The following is a 21,706-nucleotide window of genomic DNA, read 5'->3' as shown; positions in this document are numbered from 1 at the left end:
CAAAGACATGGACACTGGGAAAAGAATTATTCCCCCAAGGCATCTGGCGGTAAAATGGAGAAAACTGCAGAAGTAGATACAGATAAGGGGAAGAAAGATGGTTTTTCCTCTCCAAATCAGAAGAGTGTGCATGTGGGATGTTACCCAGCAGCATCTGACACAGCTGGCATTCCAATTTTGGGACTCTGTATTCCATCCAGTTTTCTCCTAAGAAAAAAAGCTGTGGGAGTGTTGGAAGCACACTTAGGCTAGATGAGTTGTTTTACAAAGATCTATATACCAGGCTTTAATAAATTTTACAAGAAAGCAACACTTTCATTAAATTTCTTATAAACTCCATAGCTTTCAGTAGAATACATTAATCACACAAGGAACAACCTACAAAACAGGTTTTATTCTCAGGGTTGAGCTTGATCATGCCTCATCTACTAATTGATGAGACTGTCTTCCTCACTTTGTGAATAATGACAGAGTTGAGCAATGATGATTGCCCCCAGGTAGAAAAGCTTCCAATCAGTCAATCTTTGTTGCACCTACCCCATAATTTTAGATTCAGAATTGATTAAATTTTCTGAAAAAGCCAGTCATCTCACCGCCATGAAGCATGAACTCTCCAGTAACCGGCAGAACATTTCTAGTCAGAAGCCAGCACTGCTCAGTCTACTCAAGGTCATCCAGACAGTTCTTGGTAAATTAGGCTGTAGGACATCTTTCCTTATTTCTAAGGATGGAAAAATGGAGCAAGCTTTTCCTAGACAAAGACATTTATTAAAAGATATTCAGAAATAAATTGCCCTAATCCCCAGAGATATTTTCACTGTTCTTGCAAAGTTTATAGGGAAATAAAATCAACCCAAACAGTTCAGCCCTTGAACAGTGTCCAGCAGCAGGGACATTACAGCTAACACTCCAGGCCTCTCATTGCACCGATGCTGCTGGCCATTCTGCGGGGCACACTTTTTGCAGCTTGCCGGTAGTCCTCTGGTTTTGCCTTCAACAGAGTTACAATATTTTGCAGTGTTCTTGATGGCTGAAGGCCGAGGGCATCCATCACGTTTATGAGATAATCTGTAAGATTAAGGATAAACATGTATTTGAACGGGTACCAGACAGTGTGCTAATGAAAGTTATCCTTTGTTCTTCACGACAGCTAGAATCCTGTCACTGATAGGTCCAAACCACAGAAAACGGCAGTGTGTTTGGAATCTAACTGTACTGACTGGTGTGTATTTTTGGCTTCCTGTACACTAGTTTAGACAACCATTTGTTTTGTTCAGAGGACTGAGACACATTCCACCACGTTTCAGTATCTGCTCACAACACCCTCGGGGTGGTCAGTCACCAGGGTCACAGATAAAGGATCACAAGCACACCTTCAAAGGCAAAGAGCTTGCAACAAAGCTGGGAAGTTCTGCAGAAGTGAATGGCTGTCAAGGCAGGAGAGAGTTCCAGCTCACTGATTCAAAGTCAGCTGGGGAATTAAGGATGGCAGGGAGAATGCCAAGCAACCAGCCTCTAATCCACTGGTTCGTTTTTAAGCAATGCCAAAAAAAAAAAAAAAAAAAAAAGTATTCAGGCTGAGTTCACTGGCATTGAAGCCTACTTTCAGGTGAGCTGAGGAGATCAGGTGAGCTGAGGAGATATTGTCTGCATCCTTATTTTTGAGCTTGGCCATGGGGAAGTCAGCATCCATGATTTACAGCAAAGACAAGACAAACTGGCATTTACAATAGCTGTAGTGGTCTCGAGGTAACACTTCCATCGGCTTCGGATAAGAAAAACCCATCTCCTCCATATGCTGCAGAAACGCTTTCCCCAACACCTTCCATCAGTCCTCCCTCAGTCACCCTGCCTGGCATAGTAGAAGGAAGAAATGAACAACATGTGCCAACTATCTCCCACTTTGATGCTGAAAATTTCTTCATGTTGAAAGTAATTTAGTCATCTAGCACCTTCAGAGCAGCAGGGCAATAAGTTAACCATGGCAGGGGAGCTGGTCCTATAGGTTCTGTAAAAAAGAGGATGCTGGTCAAGCGCTCCACAACAACTTTTAGAAGGCCTTTAGCTGACCTTCCCTACTTCAGCTATCAAGCGAATGGAAGAAATCAACCAGCTGTCCCCTTCATAATCCACTGGAGCACTTCCCAAAAGGCTTGACACATGCTGCGTACCCCCTATATGGCATATACTGGCAGTACACAGCACTCCCATGAGAGGGGAAAGAGCAGTGCCACACTTGAATAGATTATATACACACATCTTTCTTGCTAAGACTGGCTTGTAAGGGACTCCTCACAGTTCAGAAGGACTTTGACTTCCACAGTCAGAAACACAAAGCAGTGAAGAAGCAGGAGTATCTACTGGAACATCATCCTTTCCTCAAAGAGGGATGTGACAGACCACTTTGCAAAAGAGAAGCTGTGAACCACTCCACCATGCCAGGTATCAGATCAACATGCTCACGATTAAAGGAGAAACCCACACCACAGTTTCTTCAAATCTAATGTAATGACAGAGCAGCCCATGTGTTATGGCAACAGTTATCAGGACAACGTATGCACTGAGCTTACCAATGTCGGTGGCAAGCTGCTTTGTCGAATGTACTGTGAGCTCTGGTATTTGCAGGATAACTTCGCAGTAAGTTTGCATTGTAGCTCTGGCAATGGAGCCCAGCCAGTAGTCAGCCATGTTGTCCAGCTCAGGTAATTCATCTCCTGGACAGAAAATTCTCATTAGCTGTCAGCAGTCTCACTCACCTGCATTTGCTGGTTTTGTAAAACAAATGTAATTCATAAATGGTTAACTGTTTCTTCAACAGGACATTAAGATATTCAGAGTTTATCAGCTGTTTTTGGAGTAATCAAAGCAGTTACATATCCTCCCTGATACTATACAACATTGAAAGTTAGCTCAAGACCCAAAACACTTTACTTCCCTCTATTACTTCTCCAGGTAAGTCATTTCTGAAGGGCTGACAGGTGATCAGGCTGGGATCAGGGGCACTGCCTGGCATGTTCTAGAGGATCATCTTCCAGGAGTAGTTTACAAACTACTGCAATGACAGGGGCTTTTTTCAAGTCCTAAAGGCATCCCGTGTTCATCAGTGTTTTGAAAATTAACAAGCTATTAAATATGTAAATGCTTTAAGATGACAAAAGTAACGCAAAAACCTGAACTAAAGAGCATATTCTCAGAAGGCTACAGGAAGACTATAAATACCAAGCTCTATGCTTCCTTGATTATCAGTGGAAATAAATACTGAGAAGATATTAACCACAGCACACCATGGCGCGCTGCCAATCTGCTGTGAAGCATTACGTAGTTACTGTTGTTAACTGCAGCAGGATTAATGACACAACAGGTAAGGACAGCCATGTGAAGAACGAATGCGAGCCAAAACTCGGCTTCCTGCAAGAAATTAAGGAATGACAGGCAGAAAGAACTCCTTGGTGCATTCTGGGGATAAAGTTTTGAAGAGGCGCCTGGGCCATAGCTGTCTCAAACAGCAGCCACCCACAGCACCCACTGAACTTCTTCAGCACGGGGAGTTTAATCATTGTGGCTGGCATCTAATCACTAGAGACTCAGGTGGCACTGGAAGGAGCAGTGGAGCTCTAATGATTTTTCAGCTGGAGTTAATATAGGATGAAAAAGGAATTTAAATGAAGTGGTCAGCATTCCAGAATTGTGTCCTTACTGAGCAAGAACCTGACTATGGGGACTAGAACACATGGTTGGACCCTTAAGAAAAGAAATTCCCAAAGATGCAGAACCTGTCCAAAACAAGACAGACAGCAGACCAGTTTCTGACCATGGGCTCCTAACGTTTGTAACAGATGAGCACAGGTTAGCTTGTCACACAGGGTGTAACAGTATTTTTTCCTGGATTTACAGAGAAAAGAGGCAGAGAAAAAAGTTGTTTACAAGTAAACAGCATTACTATCCTGCTTGAGAACAAATATCTATTCCTGAAGAAAGGAGCTCAGGGGCTCCTCTTTTTCTAGCAACAACTTCAGGGGCTGTGGTTCTCAAGCAAGGCTATAGAGAACTGCATATTTTATACTACAAGTGACTAGTGTACAATTAAGCTTACGGGACATTCTCTCCAGATTTCACTAGAGTCTGAAGATGGAAAGCTTCATACCAGGTTAGCTCCTGGCAGCAGTTGTTACAAGAATCCCAGCTTAGATGCTGTCTGGGGATAAGAATACACTGTATCATCACCAGCGCAGGCTTGTTTTCTTCAGTAGATGGGGACATTTCATGAGAGGGTCAGCCAACCTAACAACTCACCACTTCTAAACATGGTCACAAGCTTCCTCTTTGCTTATTCCTTGCTGTGCACTCCTGCCAGCTCTGTTGCATAGCAGACCTCTTAGGAAGTTGATTTAAATCACTTTATTGACACATTTTTGAGAGAATCTAGGCCAGAAAAAAGTGAATACCTTTCTGTGGGCTTAATGAATGGAAATGGTGCTACGGTGGAACCAGCACAAAGGAGAGGGCAGGAGTGCAAAGCTGGAGCAAGACTCCCCCCTTCAGCAAGCTGTTACACAGTCCTAGTGGACAGCCTGATAAAGAGCAGAAGCTACAAAAGCTAACTTGAGAAGTCTTTCAGGCTAGATGGTTCAATGGTTCCCCTCAGAGTTTGGGAACTGACCCCAAGTACCTCCTGTTCACTCCCTGCACCTAGGATATTAAATACTGCTCCAGCTCTGAAACAGTAATACTTCAGACCCTGCACCCAAACCACAGTTTTAATGAACACTAAACTTAAATCGACCAAGCTAAAGCTTCTGGTTTGAACAGACCTGAAAAAGTTTTACTCATTATTTAGAGGCTCCTCCTGCATATTACTAAGAGACTCTTGGAAGAAACAGCATGACTAGACAATAGGAAATGGGTCTCAAATAGCTATGTTACCATAACACATCACACCCATGTAACGTCAAAAAGTGAAAACTTTCCTGCAGACACTTCAAGTCTTTGGTTTCATCCTACCTTGTTCTGGGGGGTAAGGCAGTTTTCCAGCATGTAATGCCAGTTCCAAAGCAGAATCCTCCTGAGTGACAAATGGCTCAAGGTGGAGAGGAAGTGACATAATATATTGCCCAATCTAGAATAAAAGCACAAAGAGCTGAGTCACTGAACAAATGTGAAGCAAGTACTTTGCTAGAGAAAAAAAGTCAACTGCAGTAATCCACACCTGAAAGCAGAAAGCTGAGCATGACAGCAACTCACTAAACTACATTTGCTCAGAAACAAATTGGGTCTTGCTCATCATTACACTTTGTAAAAGAAATAATTTTTCACAAGGTCAGAGAACCAGTCGTTGAAACGATGTTAAGAAAAACCTGTACAGAGAACTGTTACTCCAAGCAAATCTTTGATCTCTGGAGTGTTCCTGGCAATTTGTTTTCTAGAGCAGAATCCAAGAGACTGAACCAAACAAAACCGCTGGAGAAGAAACACATATTCAAGTGACAATATAATAATGAATTACAGAAATGTATCACTCCCCAAAAGGGACCATGCTCACAAATTCGCACACATGAGCTATATAACTTCAGGCATACAACAAATACTGCACTGTTTATAAATTATTATCTGCTGCTTCAGAGAATTTTCCTAGGTGCAGATACAATTCAGAGTACTCTGCCTCCCCATTATGGAGCATGCTCATTAACAGCTTTTTCCTGAGCTCACAACACCTGCCTTTTCTTATCTCTTCACATCTCTTCTTATCTCTTATCTTCACATCTTCTTATCTCTTCACAGCACATATGCCACATCAATTTGTTTCTAAACTCTATGCTAGTTTTTCCAGTTGTCAATTTTACTGCACAGTGCAGCAGTGTTATCTCAAGACTACCCGAGAGAGAGAATCTGGCTCGGTCTTGGCCCACCTATTACTATTACTCAGCAGCAGGATAAATGGTAGATCTGAAAAGATGTCAGAAAACAAATGCTTTGTATCTGAAATTTTCTGAAGTTCCTCTGTGCCTTGGACAGGCAGAAATGTCTTTTGATTCCTCACAGAATTGAGTAATGATCATACACATCTCAGTTTAACTTTCAGTTAAAGTGGCAGGTGAGCAGATTCAGCCTCTTACCACCCATGCACGTCTCTCTCTGTGACCTGTGTTAATTAGAAAGCTACTGAGAATTCAGTAGCAACCTTCCCTTGAAGTTTCACCTTATACACTGCCCATGAGCTTTCTAAACCGCATAAAAGTCTCTCAGATAGCTAAATTCAAACTACCCATGATAAAATTCTGCCACTGACTACCCATTTCTATACATTCCTCTCTTTTTTTTTTTTTTTTTTTAAAGCTTTAAAAGCAGAATGTAAGTTTGTAGGCCATAAGCCAGAGGAAACCAAAATATCAAAAGCTTTTGGCTGCAGCCTGTCCTTGAAAAATCCATTCCCTGTGTGATGCACAGAATGGTAGTAACATAAAAAAACTTGCTTATCAAATTATACTTTGCATTGAAATAGTAATAGCAGCTAATATTAATATCTGAACTGCAAATGTGGCAGCAACTTGAAACACCAACCAAGAGAATGGGAGAGCAATTTGAATGCTGTTCCAAACTGAGGAGTGCCTAGTCAGAAAGAATGAACAGCTCACTCTCCTTTTCCACTCAGACACCTCACTGCCAGAAAGGTTTCATTGTTATTCCATCAGAAAGAGAAACCAGGGAGTCACATGGGGATTAGAAGGGTAAGAGCTCAAGACTTGTTTTAACTTCATAGTGTGATTAAATCACTCCAATACACATTGCAGAAACTTCTCTGCTACATGAGCTGCATTATGAAGATACACTCAGTATTCACCACTAGAAACAAAAGTTGGCATTTTCCATCCCATTACAAGAGTTAACACTGTAAACAGCCCAGTTCACTAGGGAGGAACCTCTCCTTGTGCTCCTGACATTCTTTTGCTATTCCAGAACTTGACAGGGATTTCATAAAAGCTACAATGAATGGCACAACCCAACTGATGAGGGCTGGACCACTGAGAGCATCTATCACCATCATATAACAACTTTAACAAATACTAAGATTTTACAAAAAATTGGGGAAACAGAAGAGCACTGGGCTTCCAGTAACTACCCTTGCATGCTCTTACATTGCTGATGTATTCCAGAGGAGTCAGGCTGAAGTTTGGCAGGTCATCTGTCAGGGTCTCACCAATGCCACCAGAATTCCAACCCTGTAGGGCAAAAAGTACAGAATGAATCTATGACTTCCTGGAGCATGAAGCCTATCAGTGTTCTAGGAAGCGGTTGCCCAGTGACATGAACTGTGACTACCCAAGGACTTCTCGAGAGCAGAACATAGATGGCGAGAAAACTGTTTCCCTTGTCCTCCCTCAGGCCCAAAACATACACAACCTTTCCACACAGCTCCCTGTGGGAAATACATGCTCACACAGGTTAGAAAAGCATCTCAAACAAACATCAGAGCTTGCAAACATAGCTGTCTGTCGCAAATGCTGTGGATGCAAGGAGATGAACTTTTCCACTGACTGTAGCTCATGGAAGAAATGTGATACCAGAGGGAAACATTCTGAAAAGGAGGAAGGTAAGCAACAATCAGCTGTACTCCACTATAAGGTATCCCAAGGGTAAACCTTGCCAGTTCAGATCAGATCAATATACCCATTACTCACCTCCATCTTTGAAATGAGTAAGAGTTGTTGTTTGATGCGAAGAAAAACAGAATCAAAAGCCAAGTGGTGTGCCAGCTGGTTGAGGCGGCTTAGGGCAGATCGCGATGAAGACAACAGGTTGTGGTTACTCGTACCTTTTTCCTAACACACACACAGAGGCACAGAAAAATGTTTACTTATGGAAGTCATTATGCTGACCACAGAGGAGCTATGTTAACATTCTTAAAGCGGTATTTATTGGGCCATCCTAATACAAAAGAGCCCTCCTCTGCAATGGCACAGTTTATTTTCTTTGGGATGCCCTATTCCAACCAGTTATTCAAGACAGAAACTGTGCACTGTTCCCTGAAACATAAAACGAATAATCAGCATCACATTCCAGCCATGCCAGGCACCAGTATAGGCTAGATACTGGGAAACTTGCAGAGAAGATGGCAAAACTGCCTTTTACTCAGAGGGCACAACTAACTGATTCCCTGCATGGAATTAAGCAAAAATTTTATGTGAAGTGTACCTAGGGAATCTGACTATTTAGCAAAGGTTTAAAGTCAAACATTTAACACTGAAGGCAGAGCTGCACAAGTTGCAGGTAAATTAAGTGCAAAAGAAATCAAAACATTCTAAGGAAATAAGAGACAGAACTCATAACCTTGACTTCACTACTACATGTGACTGATGATGGCAAACATAACTTAGATCCACAAGAAGATAACTAGAGTCGTTCTACCCTGTTCACAGATGCATGCATGAATGATCTTGCATAATTATATTTCAGAATGGATATGGCAGCAGAGCATAAGTGGCAAAGAAAGTCTTGCGAAGCTAGTATGTAGGCTCCAGAATTTGAGATAGCTCCAACGCAATCTTCCCAATGCGTTCTGTGACAAAATCTCCCTCACCTGAACTGATAAGAGCATGTTCACAAAACACAGCCAGGATCTGGGGAGAGATGGAATGAGCCCAGACTTCCTGGGTTTGAACATTTCAATCTCTCCACGGATCGGTGTCTCTGTGGAAGACTTGGAACATAGCCCATCAAAAGGCTGCAGCTCAGGACAAAATGTAATCAGGCTGTAGGGGGAATCCAGGTCTCATCTACCAAATGTGGGCCCAACAGCATCCTGTGATAGAGGCAGGCTCTCCCAGGCACCAAAGCTACCTTTAGAGTGTAAAGTGTTTCCATAAGGTTGGCATACTCGGATGGATTCTCCTTCAAAAGATAATTGTACTCCTGCCAGGGATTCTTTACGGAGCTCTTCTTTTCTGCAGAACTGGTATCCTGAAAGCCAGAAAAACTACAAGGGCTGTAGGAGTCCGAGAGATACTTCCCAGCAGTTGATAAAATCCTGAAAACAAGTACACAAAAGTCACCAGCAAAATCCTCAAAAATCAGCACTGTTGCTCTCATGTTGGTCCAAGGACCAACACTACCTTTATGTTACTTCAAGGGAGCGAGTATTCACTGGTGGCAGATGTTAATTACAGCCAACTCTCACATCTACTGTGCAACTCAAAAACTGCAAAAATACTGAGATGAAAAAGAGAGGATTGTGCTCTCAGAACATCTAGCAAATATGAAACAAACCCAGCCTCCTGTGCACTGCAGGCCACTGTGTCCTATACAAAGCACAGGCACTCAAGTCAGACTAAAGCATTTCAATGTACAAGAGGCTGAACAGTGCACTGCTGACAAGCAACAAAAGATCTACATGTTGCCTGTGCTTGACACTCCTCAAGTTACAAGGAATTGATCAGTTAAGGCACACCTAGATTCATTTTAGCAAATGATTCATGCCCCATGTCACAAGGGGAGTGAGAATCTTGCCAATTTGATCTGGTGGAAAATTCCTTCCTGACCCCAATCTGGCAGTCCATTTGATGGCTAACCAGGTATCCAAGAAAAAGGATTCTTGTGACTGTCTCAGGGTACACAACTAAGTGGAACAGTCTGCAACCCATCTCTGACATTTCAAAAGATGGAGAGGGGCAGCGGGGGGAAATCACAGTGGCTGCTTTCCCTCCATGGTCTATGCAACAAAAGCACCTTGGGGTTTGTTTTCTTTCAACTTGGTACCTATGTTGACAGCTCATGAATTAAGTTCAGCAACGCTTACCTGTTGGCCAGTTGCTGCTCAAAGTCTCCACACTGACGAAGGAGCTCACCACAAGTAGTAATTATCCTAGGAAAGAACAAGACAAAAACACATGTGAGATTTGAGGCAGATAATGCCAGACCCCTCCCCAGACAACCCATCTCAGACACATGTCAATCAGTAATATAATGCAACAACCAAACTACAGCCCACAGGGGACATGTGTCAAGAATTAATTTGGCTATTAACTCTGCATCCATTTGATAACATACTGAGGTTTTTTGCCCAACAGCCTCATCCACATGCTACTTCTTGTCATCATGGCTAAGGCCAGCTCAGTGTCACCAGGAAAATGCTAAGAGCTGCTGACATTTCAAGCGATATGACATGCAGCCTTGCTCCAGACAGGGTGGGGAGCCTCATAGCACTTACTGTGCCAGCACCAACCTGAAACCCAGTCACTAATGTTCCCAGCAGCACTGCAGCTAAGTGGGCATAGCCCTGCATTCTGCACTAAGAACTTGTGTAAACTGACCCCGAGTAATTCCATTTCATCTTTGATACAAAAATCAGTTCTGAGCTGGGCAAAAAAAATCCCCTTTACCGGACAGAGTTTTGGAATGCAGTCCAGTCCTCCTGGAAAAGGGAATCTGATAGGACATCATCCAGCTTACATTTCTTTCGTATAGACTGCAATGTATTCGTAAAGTCAGATGTATACCTGTAATGAGAAATGGAGAAGAGATAAGCACCAGCATAAGAGAATAGGTTGGAGAGCAGCATAACTGCATGTCCTGCAATTTGCTCATTCAGTCCTCTACAAGGGTCAAATAAGAATAAGAAATATTAAAGGAAGAGGAGTTCAGACGAGACACTGTTGTTCCAGTCCAAACACATGGATGTGAAGAACTGACCAGCCACAGCCCACTCAAGCCTCCACTGGAAGACAGGGAGAAACTCAAGAGTAACAGATACCGTGTGGCTACTTCAATTTGCTGCACATGGGTTACTAGGATCTCTCCACTCCCAAGAGAACGTATGACTAAGATCAGAAAAAGTTTATAAGGCTACTGCTACTGCAACAACACTTGGCCCTTAGCCCAGGACAACAATCTCATTTATTTGTTTTCTCAGTTACTCCCCAGATAAGAACATGGATAAAAAGGAGAACATTTTGTTTTCCACACTGCCCCCCCCCACTTTTGTTTTAAATAAGGCCCATAAGCTGGAGGCATGCAGGCTGCTATGTAAATTGCCTATAAAGAAAGTGAGATCAGAGAAGTGTGTTTTCCTCTTCCTTCTTCTCCACAGGGCAGCAAGATAACAGTTTGATTTATACCTTGTGAACAGCTCTTTTGGTATCAGGAAAGAATAAGGAGGTAATCAGCACTGGAATACTATCTAAGTGGGCTGTCAGTGACAACTTTAAAACAAGAACTTAGAGTGAACCTTACTCACTAGGGCTTCCTGCACTTACAGGTAGATTCTGAATGTGAGGTCACCTGTCCCAGTAAGTACGTATTTCCCCACTGAGACCCACTTTCATCAGCCTAATTTGTCTTTGTTCATTTTGGGAAACATTTTCCCCTTCAAAAGAATTTATTAAAAATGAAAATTCAGCCCAACCAAAACAGAAAACAGCCGAGAAAAGTCTTTGATTTAGCCATAAAAAGCTTCCATTTTTCCCCTAAGAAATAGTCACTGCCTGACCGAAATGGTAGGAAGGGATATCAGATGATTCATATTACAGTTCCAGATACTTTCCGCTCTCAGTCGTTTTTGATAAACTACAAAGTCCTTGGCCACAAACGGAATACTTGCTACTCCCTTAGGATAAATGCAGCAGTGTAACTAAAAGCACCTTACTTTGTGAACAGAGCTTTCAGGGCCTTAAGGAGCCCACACACTCCCAGTCCATCAGTGAGTTTAATGCAGTTGTCGATGGCTCCAGAGGCCAGAATGAAGAGTTTGCTGACTGAATGGTTCAGTTCCTGGACACAGTCAATTACTTCCCAATGCTCCTAAATAACAACAACAACAAAGTTGAGCCTGACTCTTCTTTCAGTGAGTGTCCAGGCATTAAAGACAAGACACCTTGTGTAACACATCATTCTCTCAGTATCCTCCAATCTTGTGAAACACTTAAGGGAGAACAATGCTGGTTGCTTCCACCCTCCTGCACAGTGACAGTTAATAAAAGTCAGGCTGCCAAATCCTGTGTTTACCACGTCTTCAAGGAAAAACAGTTCTGCCAACAACAGAATCTTCTACTAAAAGGACTTTCCTACCCCAGATCCTGTCCTTAATAAAGTCTATTGAACCTGTAAAGTCTTTCTCCAGCAGATCCACACAGTGCTGGTTACTGGGTGAAGGAGAAGAAGAAAGGAGTTAGCTCCGACCTGACAGGGCTGCTGAAATTAACTTCATTTCTTAAACAAAATTTACTTAACAGTAAAAAATATACTGCAAACAGAAAAAAATTAGAGGAGGAAAGAGAGCAATAACTATGACAAAGACCCTCATAGACCCTTAGTCGAAGCTTCAAGCCTCTCCCTGTGCAGTTGAACAAAGACTGCTACATTACCAATGGCACTGCACTGATCTGAATGAGGAGATTTTCTTCTTCCAAGTCTCCATACTCAAGTTGATAGGGCTTGTACGGACCATACACCGCTTCCACCAGTTCCATCACTTTTACCAGGTTCTGCTCCTCTACAAAGAATCAGATGTTTAGTCTACAAATAGATGAACATGCTACTAAAAACCTTGTTTTAAGCAATATGCAGTAGTTCTTCAATTAGAGCATGCTGCCCACACAGGCTTGGACTGTTGCCCAACAGCTTTAAGTCTCAACTACACAGATTTTTAAAAAAATTTTTTTAAACACAAGGTTATTATCTCTACCTGTTTCCTAAAACCAAGACGTTCTACCTCAACAAGTGCCTCAAGAAAATAATCACTCACTACTCCAAAACAGCCTGGGTGACAAAAAACTATTAAACATTCCAACCTACAGTAGAAGGAAAGTACTGAAACCATTTGAGAAGCGAAACGTATTACTCCCACAACTTAAAACAGGGGCAATCCTCATTTGTCAGAAAGCCTGTTTCATACTTAAAATAATTGACACTAACTCAATTCACTTAGTACTACTACTTTACGGTGTTCATCAACCAAAGCTGAACGTGAACCATGAACTTAGCATTTCAGTGCCATTCTGTTCAGCAGGGAGCTGCAAACCCAAACAAAAAACAGGTCTGAATGATTATTTCTCAAATCAGAACTGGACACCAGCTGTTACTGTGAAGCTTTGCCAAACTCAAACTAGCAGCAAACCATAATTTTTGAATCCTGGGTATAAGAAAAAACTTCTACACCCTAAGGACAGACAAGCAATGGAGCAGGTTGTCCAAAGCCTGTGCTATCTCCATGCTTGGATGTTTTCAAGATCAGACTGGACAATACCCTGAGTAACGTGGTCTGACCTCATAGCGGACCTTGCCTGGAGCAGGACTTTGGACTACATCAGCTCCCAAGGTCCCTTCCAACCTGAATTATCCTGTGAATCATAACTGAACCTTGTCCTCCCACACATGTAGGTACAGGTTTGATCCCGTTCTACTGAGTCACCTGGCCTTTCCATTCTCGAGATATTTCTCTTCCCAAACATCTTACCGCACAGCAAAAGAGATGGAAATAAAGTTTTGGGTTTTTTTTGGTTTGGTTTTTTTTTTTTTTTAAAACACACCCAGATAACAGTTCAGCAGCTGTCTTCCTATTCCATCATCTGCTAGAGCTTGACATAATTCTTCCAAGTCCTTTTTAATAATTTCTATCACAAACCACAAATTAAGCTAAGCCAAGGATAGCAAATGACTGACAAGAATATGCAATCACAAAGACAACAAAAACAGACACAATGACAGTCATACTCCCTGAAATTGCCCAGTAATCATAATTTACGTGATCAAGTAAGAATCTGGGTTTAAATAGCTCAAGACAATGTTATGAGGAACCAAACACAGGAAACACAGCATTAGGAATGCTCCATTAGCTTTAATTTAGGAATTTCCCATACCCAATCTTTGAAGGGGCCCTACCAGATTAATAAAGGACTATAAATAGCCAACAGCTCAAGTCAGACATAAACCTATGTAAGCACAGCACCTCACTACTTTGTGGTTTGTGGGAATTATTCATCAAGTTATGACCAAAATGAGATGACAAACATCAGAGGGTAAGGAAAGAACAGGTCAGATTTTGAATCAAACACCAAGGATGCTGCTAGAGAACAAACTACCAATGGTTCAGAAATAGTATTTGGTCCTGCATTTTTACTTGATTAAAACTTAAGCCAATAGCAACAGAAAAACTACAAAATAAAATTTAAGCATCCAATGGATGCAGCTTTCAAGCAGGTTTTCTCTTGTTTAGTAAGGTGTGACTTAATTCCAGGAAACTCTTCAACTTCTATGCTTTGTGATCTTTCACAATGGGTTTCACAGATAGCCTCCCTAGAGACATTTCCTCATCCATTAGACAGAAGAAATAGCAATGCTTGTAAAAGGAAAAATGCTAAATATTATTTACCCTAGACACCAAGCATGCTCAGAACAGGTCTGTTTCAGTAAACTCATTCAGTATTGTGTCAGTATCTTTAGTGCAAGATAAACACATACACACACACACAAAAGTGCAAATGCCACTTAACTGGTCAATACTGTAGAAGAGAGAATCCCTCCCTCCACGTAAAACTAAACAAAATCCCACAATGGAACTTAACAAAGGAGTTGACAGAATGGAATGACAAAATTCAGTGCAAGAGCCTTACTCAAGTTTGGCAGCATTGCTACTTCCAGCCCTTTTGCGAAGTGGATGGTGGCATCATAGAGCTCCAGCAGCTTATTCAGCTTGGTGTTTTGGCCCGTTCTTTCCACGGCAGTGCTGAGGCAGACAGGGATGGAAGGCACCAACGCTCCCAGAGTTTGAATCAACAACACAGTCACAATTTCATGGGGGTTCTTGAAAACCTGTGGTAGCAGAAAAGCTACTAGCAAAAGCACATTATCTCAGAGGAACATGACAGGCAGCAGAGAGCAGCAGATAGCTTCCAGAGAGAGCCCCACAATGTACAAACCACATGTCACTGCCTCAGCAAAGACAATGACAGATTGTCCCACTCCAAACTGACCAGGTCCTGTCTGACCAGGGGCTGATATCTTCTTCAGCCCTCCTGAGCACGTGCTGCTGCCCTGCTGGCAGAAGCAGCCTTCACACAAGCAGCTCCACTTCCCAGGGGCAATCATGCCCACTGTAGTCCCCCTTATGCCCTTGCCACAGAGGCCTGGGCTCCTGAAACAGAGGGATGGAAGAGGCAGAACAGATGGGTTTGCAAATGCTGTCAGCAGAGAGGCAGGCTGCCATAACCAGGGAGCAAATAGTTGGGAAAGAAAGCAGCAGCAGCCCAATCTGGACTTTTTCATGCCCAGCACAGAAAACTGTGCTGGGTGTGTGCTTCTTTCTATTAAAGAATTAATATAAAATTACCTACTAGTGAGAGACAGTGATATACAGATCAAGAAGATGACATTTTGTGCACTAACAGATCGCAGAGTCCTCAGATGACAGGTGCTCCCAACCAAAAGGGAACAAAAACACATTTGAAAAATCTCACAAGGGGTAACAAAACCAAAAGAGGTCTACTAAGACTGCAAGAACTTCGCTGACCTAGCATGCAGGACAGCCTGATTACGTAAGTCTAGATCAATACATATTTACTGCTGAAACTGTGCTTTGAATACAGCAACCAAGAAACTAGAGAATAGGTATAGGTCAAAAATTGAATTCAGCGGAACACAGGCACTATAGTAATTCGAAAAACCACCTGCCAGAAAAGAGCATTTGAAAACAGAGCACTCAGTTTACACAGGTGTGTTGAGAATAAACACATACATCAGTAAAACATGAAGAAATAGTACTATATCACAAGGCAAATTACTGGTCAGATAGGCAGAAGTCACTACTGGAAAGGCTAGAAAGACCATAATCAGCTGAGAACTTCTATTGACATGCACCACCTTCAATTCTACTAGCATAAAATGTGTTACAGCCTGTCATTGTGACTTTCTTGTCAGCTACTCTCACTCATTTGCTTTGAAAGCTTGGATCACCATGAAAAAGGTCCAAGAATTCTTCAGAAAGCAGAAGCAACACAGGACACTGAGTGACATGAGCTCTGCCCCATGTGCCATTTCTCTCTCACAATCCCCAGTTCAAAGAATATCTGCTAAAATGTAATATGACATCTGACCTGTAATTCACATCAAATCATTAGGCAGAAAAAATACATTTCAAGGAAGCACAGAGCTTCTCTGCAGTACAGGCCTAGCATTTGCACCAGGCTTTGTAACATGAAGATAAGAATCTCTTACCCTTCATGGATGAAAAACCTCTTACAGGCTCAACAATATGAACTTATTTCTTCATTTCACTAAAGGACAATAACTTTTTTGGATCCTACATTATTATTGGCAGGAAAAACAAGTACACACACTCCAAGGGGTGATAGCAGAAGCCCTCAGATATCTTACACAGAGTGACATGAATCAGTCCAACATGACCTTGAGGGCTTCCTCCAAGCCAAGTGATAAAGCAATTCAGGCATTTCAAATGTCTTGCAACAGAACACATTTGCAACACCAACAAATTAGATTTAACTTAAGATACAGATGAAAGTGATAGAGCAGCTTTAATGTCAGTAACACAGCAACCTTGCTGTTGGTAGAACACCAGAAATCAAATCTTGTCTGCAAGAGCTGGACAAGAAAGAGAAAGTAGGTTGCAAGCCCTGTTTTGCATAGATAAGGCACAGAGTATAACTCAAAGAGTGAGCACCAATGAACTATTCTGAGCTTTATGAGAATTAAGAGAGTGTGCTCAATCTCATCCTCTCCCATACACCGCACCAAAATTAAACAGTCACTGCACCTGTGCTGCCCACTGAAGCTGTGAGTGCCAGGTCCCAAGGAGCGTGTCATACAGTTCAGTCAACTGGCGATTTAAGCTTAAGTCACTTTGGCAAAGATCCTGCCACACGGCCACCAGCTGCACCTGCAGGGGTAATAAGAAGATTCTAAGAGAACTGACAGTCCACAGATCTGGCTTTTGTTATTTCAAACCAAGAACTTACCAGGCAAAGCACTTTTGCTAAAGCACAATGCCTACCCTTGGTCCCCTCTCCCAATTTCAGAATAACATTTTGCTATAATTCAGCACCACAGAAGGAAAAGACTTTCAGCATGAAGCTAGAGGCTTCTTAGTTGATTCAAAGATTTAATTAACATTGGTATTTTACTCATAAAATGAGACTGTAACTGATACCCCCACATAATAGTTCAAATACTTGGCAAGCCCTAGCCTTGAACTTAATCCTCAAAAGTCAGAGTCATGAGAGAAATGTGAGGATCAGGTTATGGCTACAGAACTGTCTGGAATTCCAACTTTTAATCTTACCTGAAAAGAGTTTACAGAAGTCAGCAGCTGCCAAGTTGCAGCAATAAAGTTATTGCTGACATAGCCACATCCAAGAAAAGCAAAGCAAAACTATAAGACACAGAGAAATCAAGTAGAACGCACATATCCTGTGTCTGTTGCAGGAATAAACACAAAGTCCTGAATGGAGAATTACTCTTGAAACATGGGGAGTAACCAGAGCTGTTAAGAGCCAGAAAGTGAAGTCAGAGAATGAAATATGGAAAAGAACAGGATCCATCCTCCTCCGAACAGGAAAGGTAAAATACATGATGTAGCAGCTCCCCCTACAGTCCAAGCCAAGCAAGAATTAAAATTTTTATTCCTCCATATTAAAATATTATCAAAATACTTACCTTGTGGCATTTATAATAATAAGCAAGAAGCTGGGGCATCCGATCAATTTCAGTGAAGACTTTAACAAACGTTTTTGCCTGATCTAAACAAAACAAAATAATAAGTAGTTAGCAGTCAGTCTCAAAGCCTAGGGTGAGACATTAGTCCAACAGCAAGAGAATTCTTCTTTTAAGAGAGTGTGCACAATGGCCTATATAGAAAGACACACTCTTTCACCTTTTGTTTGCTTATCTTCTCAAATAGGAGCAGAACTGCCTAAAACCCACATTCAAACAAGAACAGGTAGCAGGCACGAGGAATTAATGCAACTTCTTAAATTTAACTTCTTAATACTAGATACATTTGCTGGTTAAAGACAGATAAAACCAGAGCATTTCCTAGAAGGGAATCATTATTTTCCAGAAGCAAGCCCCTATCTACAAAACTAGAACATACCTCACAAAGCCTCCAGCTTTGCTTTCAGAACTCCTCAAATTGATACCTAAGCTAGCTGCCTCAAGACTGTGCAAGAGCTAACGGTGCCATTACTCAAAGCTTTGAAATCCAAGTTCATCAAAAGCTCGTTTTGTACTGTAAGGGGGATGACTATAGTTCTGTCCACAAAATACATCTGGGGTTAGAGAAATTAGTAATGAGACCTTGTTTTTTAAAAAGGACCCAGAAGGCAGATAAACTAGAACACTAAGTAACTTGAAGTGCTCTTCAGCTGTGGAAGTCACCAAATACAGACTCTCTGGGGATATGGTTATGGACTTGTATTACAGTTATAGGAGCTGGACTTCAGGAAAAAACATGACTTCACAGTAACAGAGAAACTCTCTTCAATGGGAAAAAAGCCCATGTCTCCACATGGCCAGAACAGATTTTGAAAGAGAATGCAAACAGTGCTTAAAGTGAATTATTCTGAACTGTATGCCCAAGCAAAGGACCTCGTACCAGCAGACCTGCTGCCAGCAGCTTCCTTGCACCTATATGTTTTCTTTAGTGGAGAACTCACAGAGCAGACGAATATTCAATTTACTTTCATCCTAAGCAGAGAAAATATTCCAAAATGTCATCCTTTGTCTTGATTTTGTCTGTAAAGGTCAATGCACTGTAACAGCAGAAAAAAGGCATGGGACCGACCTACTGTGAAGGTGATGAGCACAGTCCAAGAAAAAAGGAAGCTGTGCAAAGAAGAAAAGCCAGAAGAGGAATGGGAGGGAGAAGAGAGAGATCTATGCAAAAGATTAAGCACACTTGTTAGAAGCACAGCACATAGAGCTTCTTCCCTCCTCCGCTCCCTCCAGCCGTCTGTAGTCACACACTGCTGCGCCTTGCCTTTACATAGACAAGAACTCCAGAGCACTGTGCAGCAAAAGCACAGCAGCCCCAGATTCTCACTGGGACCTCACGGTGCACACAGATGAGAGGCAACAACCAGAACAAGTATTTTTCAGAAGTGCTGTGACAGTAGGAGAGGAAAGGAGGAACAAAAAGAGCAGTACAAGAAGTCAAATTTTCTAAAGGAGAATTTATAAAACAGCTTTTACATGGTAGTAAGGAGTCAGAATGTTTCCAAGCAAATTTCCTTCTTGATTACAACACCAAGGTGTAACAGAAATGCCCAGTGGCACTACAATAACACAAAACCAGAGGCTTTCTGCTTACTTGAGCAGCTCTTCCAACTTGGAGAGCATTCATGGCGTAACTAAACACTGACAGCAGAGCAGCCCTGCCTCAGTACCTCAATTTCATACATCTACATGGCCTATAAAACCAGCTCATATTTTCCTTATTTCCCATAGTGGCCACAGGTACACCAAACTGTAGGAAAATCAAAGATGCACTGGAGAACACATCTGCAGCTGCAGAGCACATAACATTTCACAGCATCTGGGTCCACCAGAAAAAGCGCACAACCCAGCGCCAGGAGCCTTCAGCACATCAACTCCCCACCCAGAAAACATCTTACTTTTAAAGACAATAAACTCTGCACCAAGTGACACCAAGACTTACTGACCTACAGACTGGGAATTAAAAGCAGCAACAATCTGAGGGCTGGCCATAGCTTCTAGTCGGTTCTTCAGAGCCTCAAGATGCACACACTTCTCGGAGTAATCTGGTGTATCCACAAGCATAGCCAGACTGCTCTGCATACTTGTTAGTTTGGCCGAAATCACAGACACATCCTGCCACCAGAGAAAGGCAACTCAGTTACCAAACATGACTTCAGAAAGCATTAATGCCAGCTTCATATGACATTTTACAAAAAGGTATGTGTTTTAGAGTCACTTCAAAAACCTACTATTACACTCAGTTTCCCTGGAAAGCTGAAGGCACAAAGGGCAAAAAGAATAATGGGGCCTCTACCTGTGTTTTAAGAGTCTCTTCAATGTCTGCACTTAACGTGCTCCATTTGTCTGCTTCCTGAAGTGACTCGGCAGCCAACTGCATTCTAGATTTCACTTGGTCAATCTCTACCAGGACCTGAAGAAAAAAAAATATAACGTTGCCCATTGAAACAAAAGATGACTGTCATAGATACTTGTATTATGGGAGTTATTTTTGGCTTGGCTTTTAAAAATTGGGTGAAAAGATCATGCTGTTAAAAGGAGGAAGGAGTTGGCTGAAAGAGCTTGAGATATTAAATCAACTTCCAAAGTCAAACAACAAAACGTTAGTTTGCATTCTGAATTTGTACTTTTAGTATCCGCTTTGCCTGAAAAATGGACCACAGCTAACATTAGGCAGAAATCTGGGCAGAAATCAGTGTCCCCAGTCAGGTAATAGCAACTCTGTCTGAACTGAAGCATGATCAGCTGTTCCTCAGGAAATGCAGATTGCACTGGTCTGTGCCACACACAGTTTTTCTACTATTAACATTAATAGAAGTGGTTTTGTCTATCTTGAGTTCAGAAGATTGCTCAATATGAACAAGCCTGGAAACCAGAATTTCACTAGTTGCAAATAAATACTGAGTAAGACAAGAACCTACCTGCATTGACTGAGCTGTGTCTTCTTCAAATTTCTTGATATCTTCTTTAACAAGGGTCATTTGCTCCTTCAGGAACGTTGCCTCCTGTTTCAAGACCTCCACTTCCCGGAGGACTCTGGGCATGTTCTGGAGAGCCTGGTGGCTTGTTTCTACAGAAACACCAAGCAGTGCAGTGAGGAAGGAGGGCCTGAGAACCCTTGCAGGAAAGAGGGAGTTTTTCAGTAATCTTATGTAACCTTCCATACTTGGAAAAGACCAAACAACAAAGCAAAACACAAACAACAAAACTTTAGTTTTAACTTTAGAGTACTTAAGCTTCAAAGTACGTTTAAATACGTACTTTATCGTAGAATCATAGAATCGTTTAGGCTGGAAAAGACCTTTAAGATCACCGAGTCCACCGTGAACCAAACGCCGCCAAGCCCACCCCTAAACCGTGTCCCTAAACACGTAACACGTCTTTCAAATCCCTCCAGGGACGGTGAGCCGACCCCTTCCCCGGGCAGCCTGTGCTCCACAACCCTCTCTCCGAAGCCATTTTCCCTAATACCCAACCTAAGCCTCCCCTGGCAGGGGCAGCCGTTTCCCGGCGTTGAGAGCGGATCTGTCAGGACACGCAGCCTGCAGCAGCACCCCAGTCCGTCCCGCAGCGGGAGGAAAGCTTCACCGGAGCAACAAAACCCACACACACGGTCTCCGGCCCGACACGTTGACGACCCCCGCCGCCCACCTCACCTTCCACGGCGTTGTTGACCTCCTGGATGAAGAGCTGCAACTTCATCACCAGGGTAGCGGCGTGGGCGTCCACCTTCCCGGGGGCCTCCTGCTGCACGGCCCGGAAGGCCGCGTTCACCCAGCTCTTCACCTCAAAGTCATCCGACAGGAACCTGGAGAAATCCATCGCCGCCGCCTTGCCTTCACTTCACCTCACCTCGTCTCGCCCCCGGGCCCGCGGCGGGGACAGGCCGGCCGCGGCGGCTGCCCCGCAGCGCACCAGGAAACGCGCCGCCAGGCCCCTGCCGGCCACCGTAACCGCCGGGCGGCCACCGTCGGCGGACGGGGGCGTTCCCCGG

General features: G+C 42.7%; 1 protein-coding gene across 5 annotated transcripts; it reads right to left on the bottom strand.

The window, feature by feature from the left end:
- Nucleotides 1-746: 746 nt before the first annotated feature.
- On the bottom strand, nucleotides 747-21,605 carry COG7 (component of oligomeric golgi complex 7). Of its 5 annotated transcripts, none has more exons than XM_010570512.1 (17): nucleotides 21,369-21,605; nucleotides 20,634-20,782; nucleotides 20,009-20,125; nucleotides 19,659-19,827; nucleotides 17,656-17,738; nucleotides 16,757-16,879; nucleotides 14,601-14,799; nucleotides 12,354-12,481; nucleotides 11,636-11,790; nucleotides 10,374-10,490; nucleotides 9,791-9,856; nucleotides 8,836-9,022; nucleotides 7,677-7,817; nucleotides 7,134-7,217; nucleotides 5,002-5,116; nucleotides 2,571-2,714; nucleotides 747-1,068 (listed from the first exon to the last, which is right to left on the bottom strand). In XM_010570512.1, exons 1-17 carry the CDS (start codon nucleotides 21,532-21,534, stop codon nucleotides 902-904), a joined length of 2,310 nt encoding a protein of 769 aa, XP_010568814.1. In that variant the 5' UTR covers nucleotides 21,535-21,605; the 3' UTR covers nucleotides 747-901. The 5 variants fall into 5 exon arrangements, with proteins under 5 accessions (XP_010568814.1, XP_010568817.1, XP_010568816.1 ...); XM_010570515.1 differs by having other exon boundaries at nucleotides 20,634-20,829; nucleotides 21,369-21,443; XM_010570514.1 differs by lacking the exon at nucleotides 16,757-16,879.
- Nucleotides 21,606-21,706: the final 101 nt, after the last annotated feature.

Source organism: Haliaeetus leucocephalus, unplaced genomic scaffold (genome assembly GCF_000737465.1).
Source record: "Haliaeetus leucocephalus isolate CR32 unplaced genomic scaffold, Haliaeetus_leucocephalus-4.0 Scaffold295, whole genome shotgun sequence".
Lineage (NCBI taxonomy): Eukaryota > Metazoa > Chordata > Aves > Accipitriformes > Accipitridae > Haliaeetus > Haliaeetus leucocephalus.
This window is presented reverse-complemented; position numbering and strand designations above follow the sequence as displayed.

Excerpts from the sequence above, each read along its gene's own strand:
- COG7 (XM_010570512.1), bottom strand. The coding sequence starts at position 21,534 with ATGGATTTCTCCAGGTTCCTGTCGGATGACTTTGAGGTGAAGAGCTGG. Across the intron at positions 11,791-12,353 it reads AGATCAGTGCAGTGCCATTG|GAGCATTGGGAAGTAATTGA; the intron begins GTAATGTAGCAG and ends GTTGTTATTTAG. Across the intron at positions 9,023-9,790 it reads GAGCAGCAACTGGCCAACAG|GATTTTATCAACTGCTGGGA; the intron begins GTAAGCGTTGCT and ends ACTTGTTTTCAG.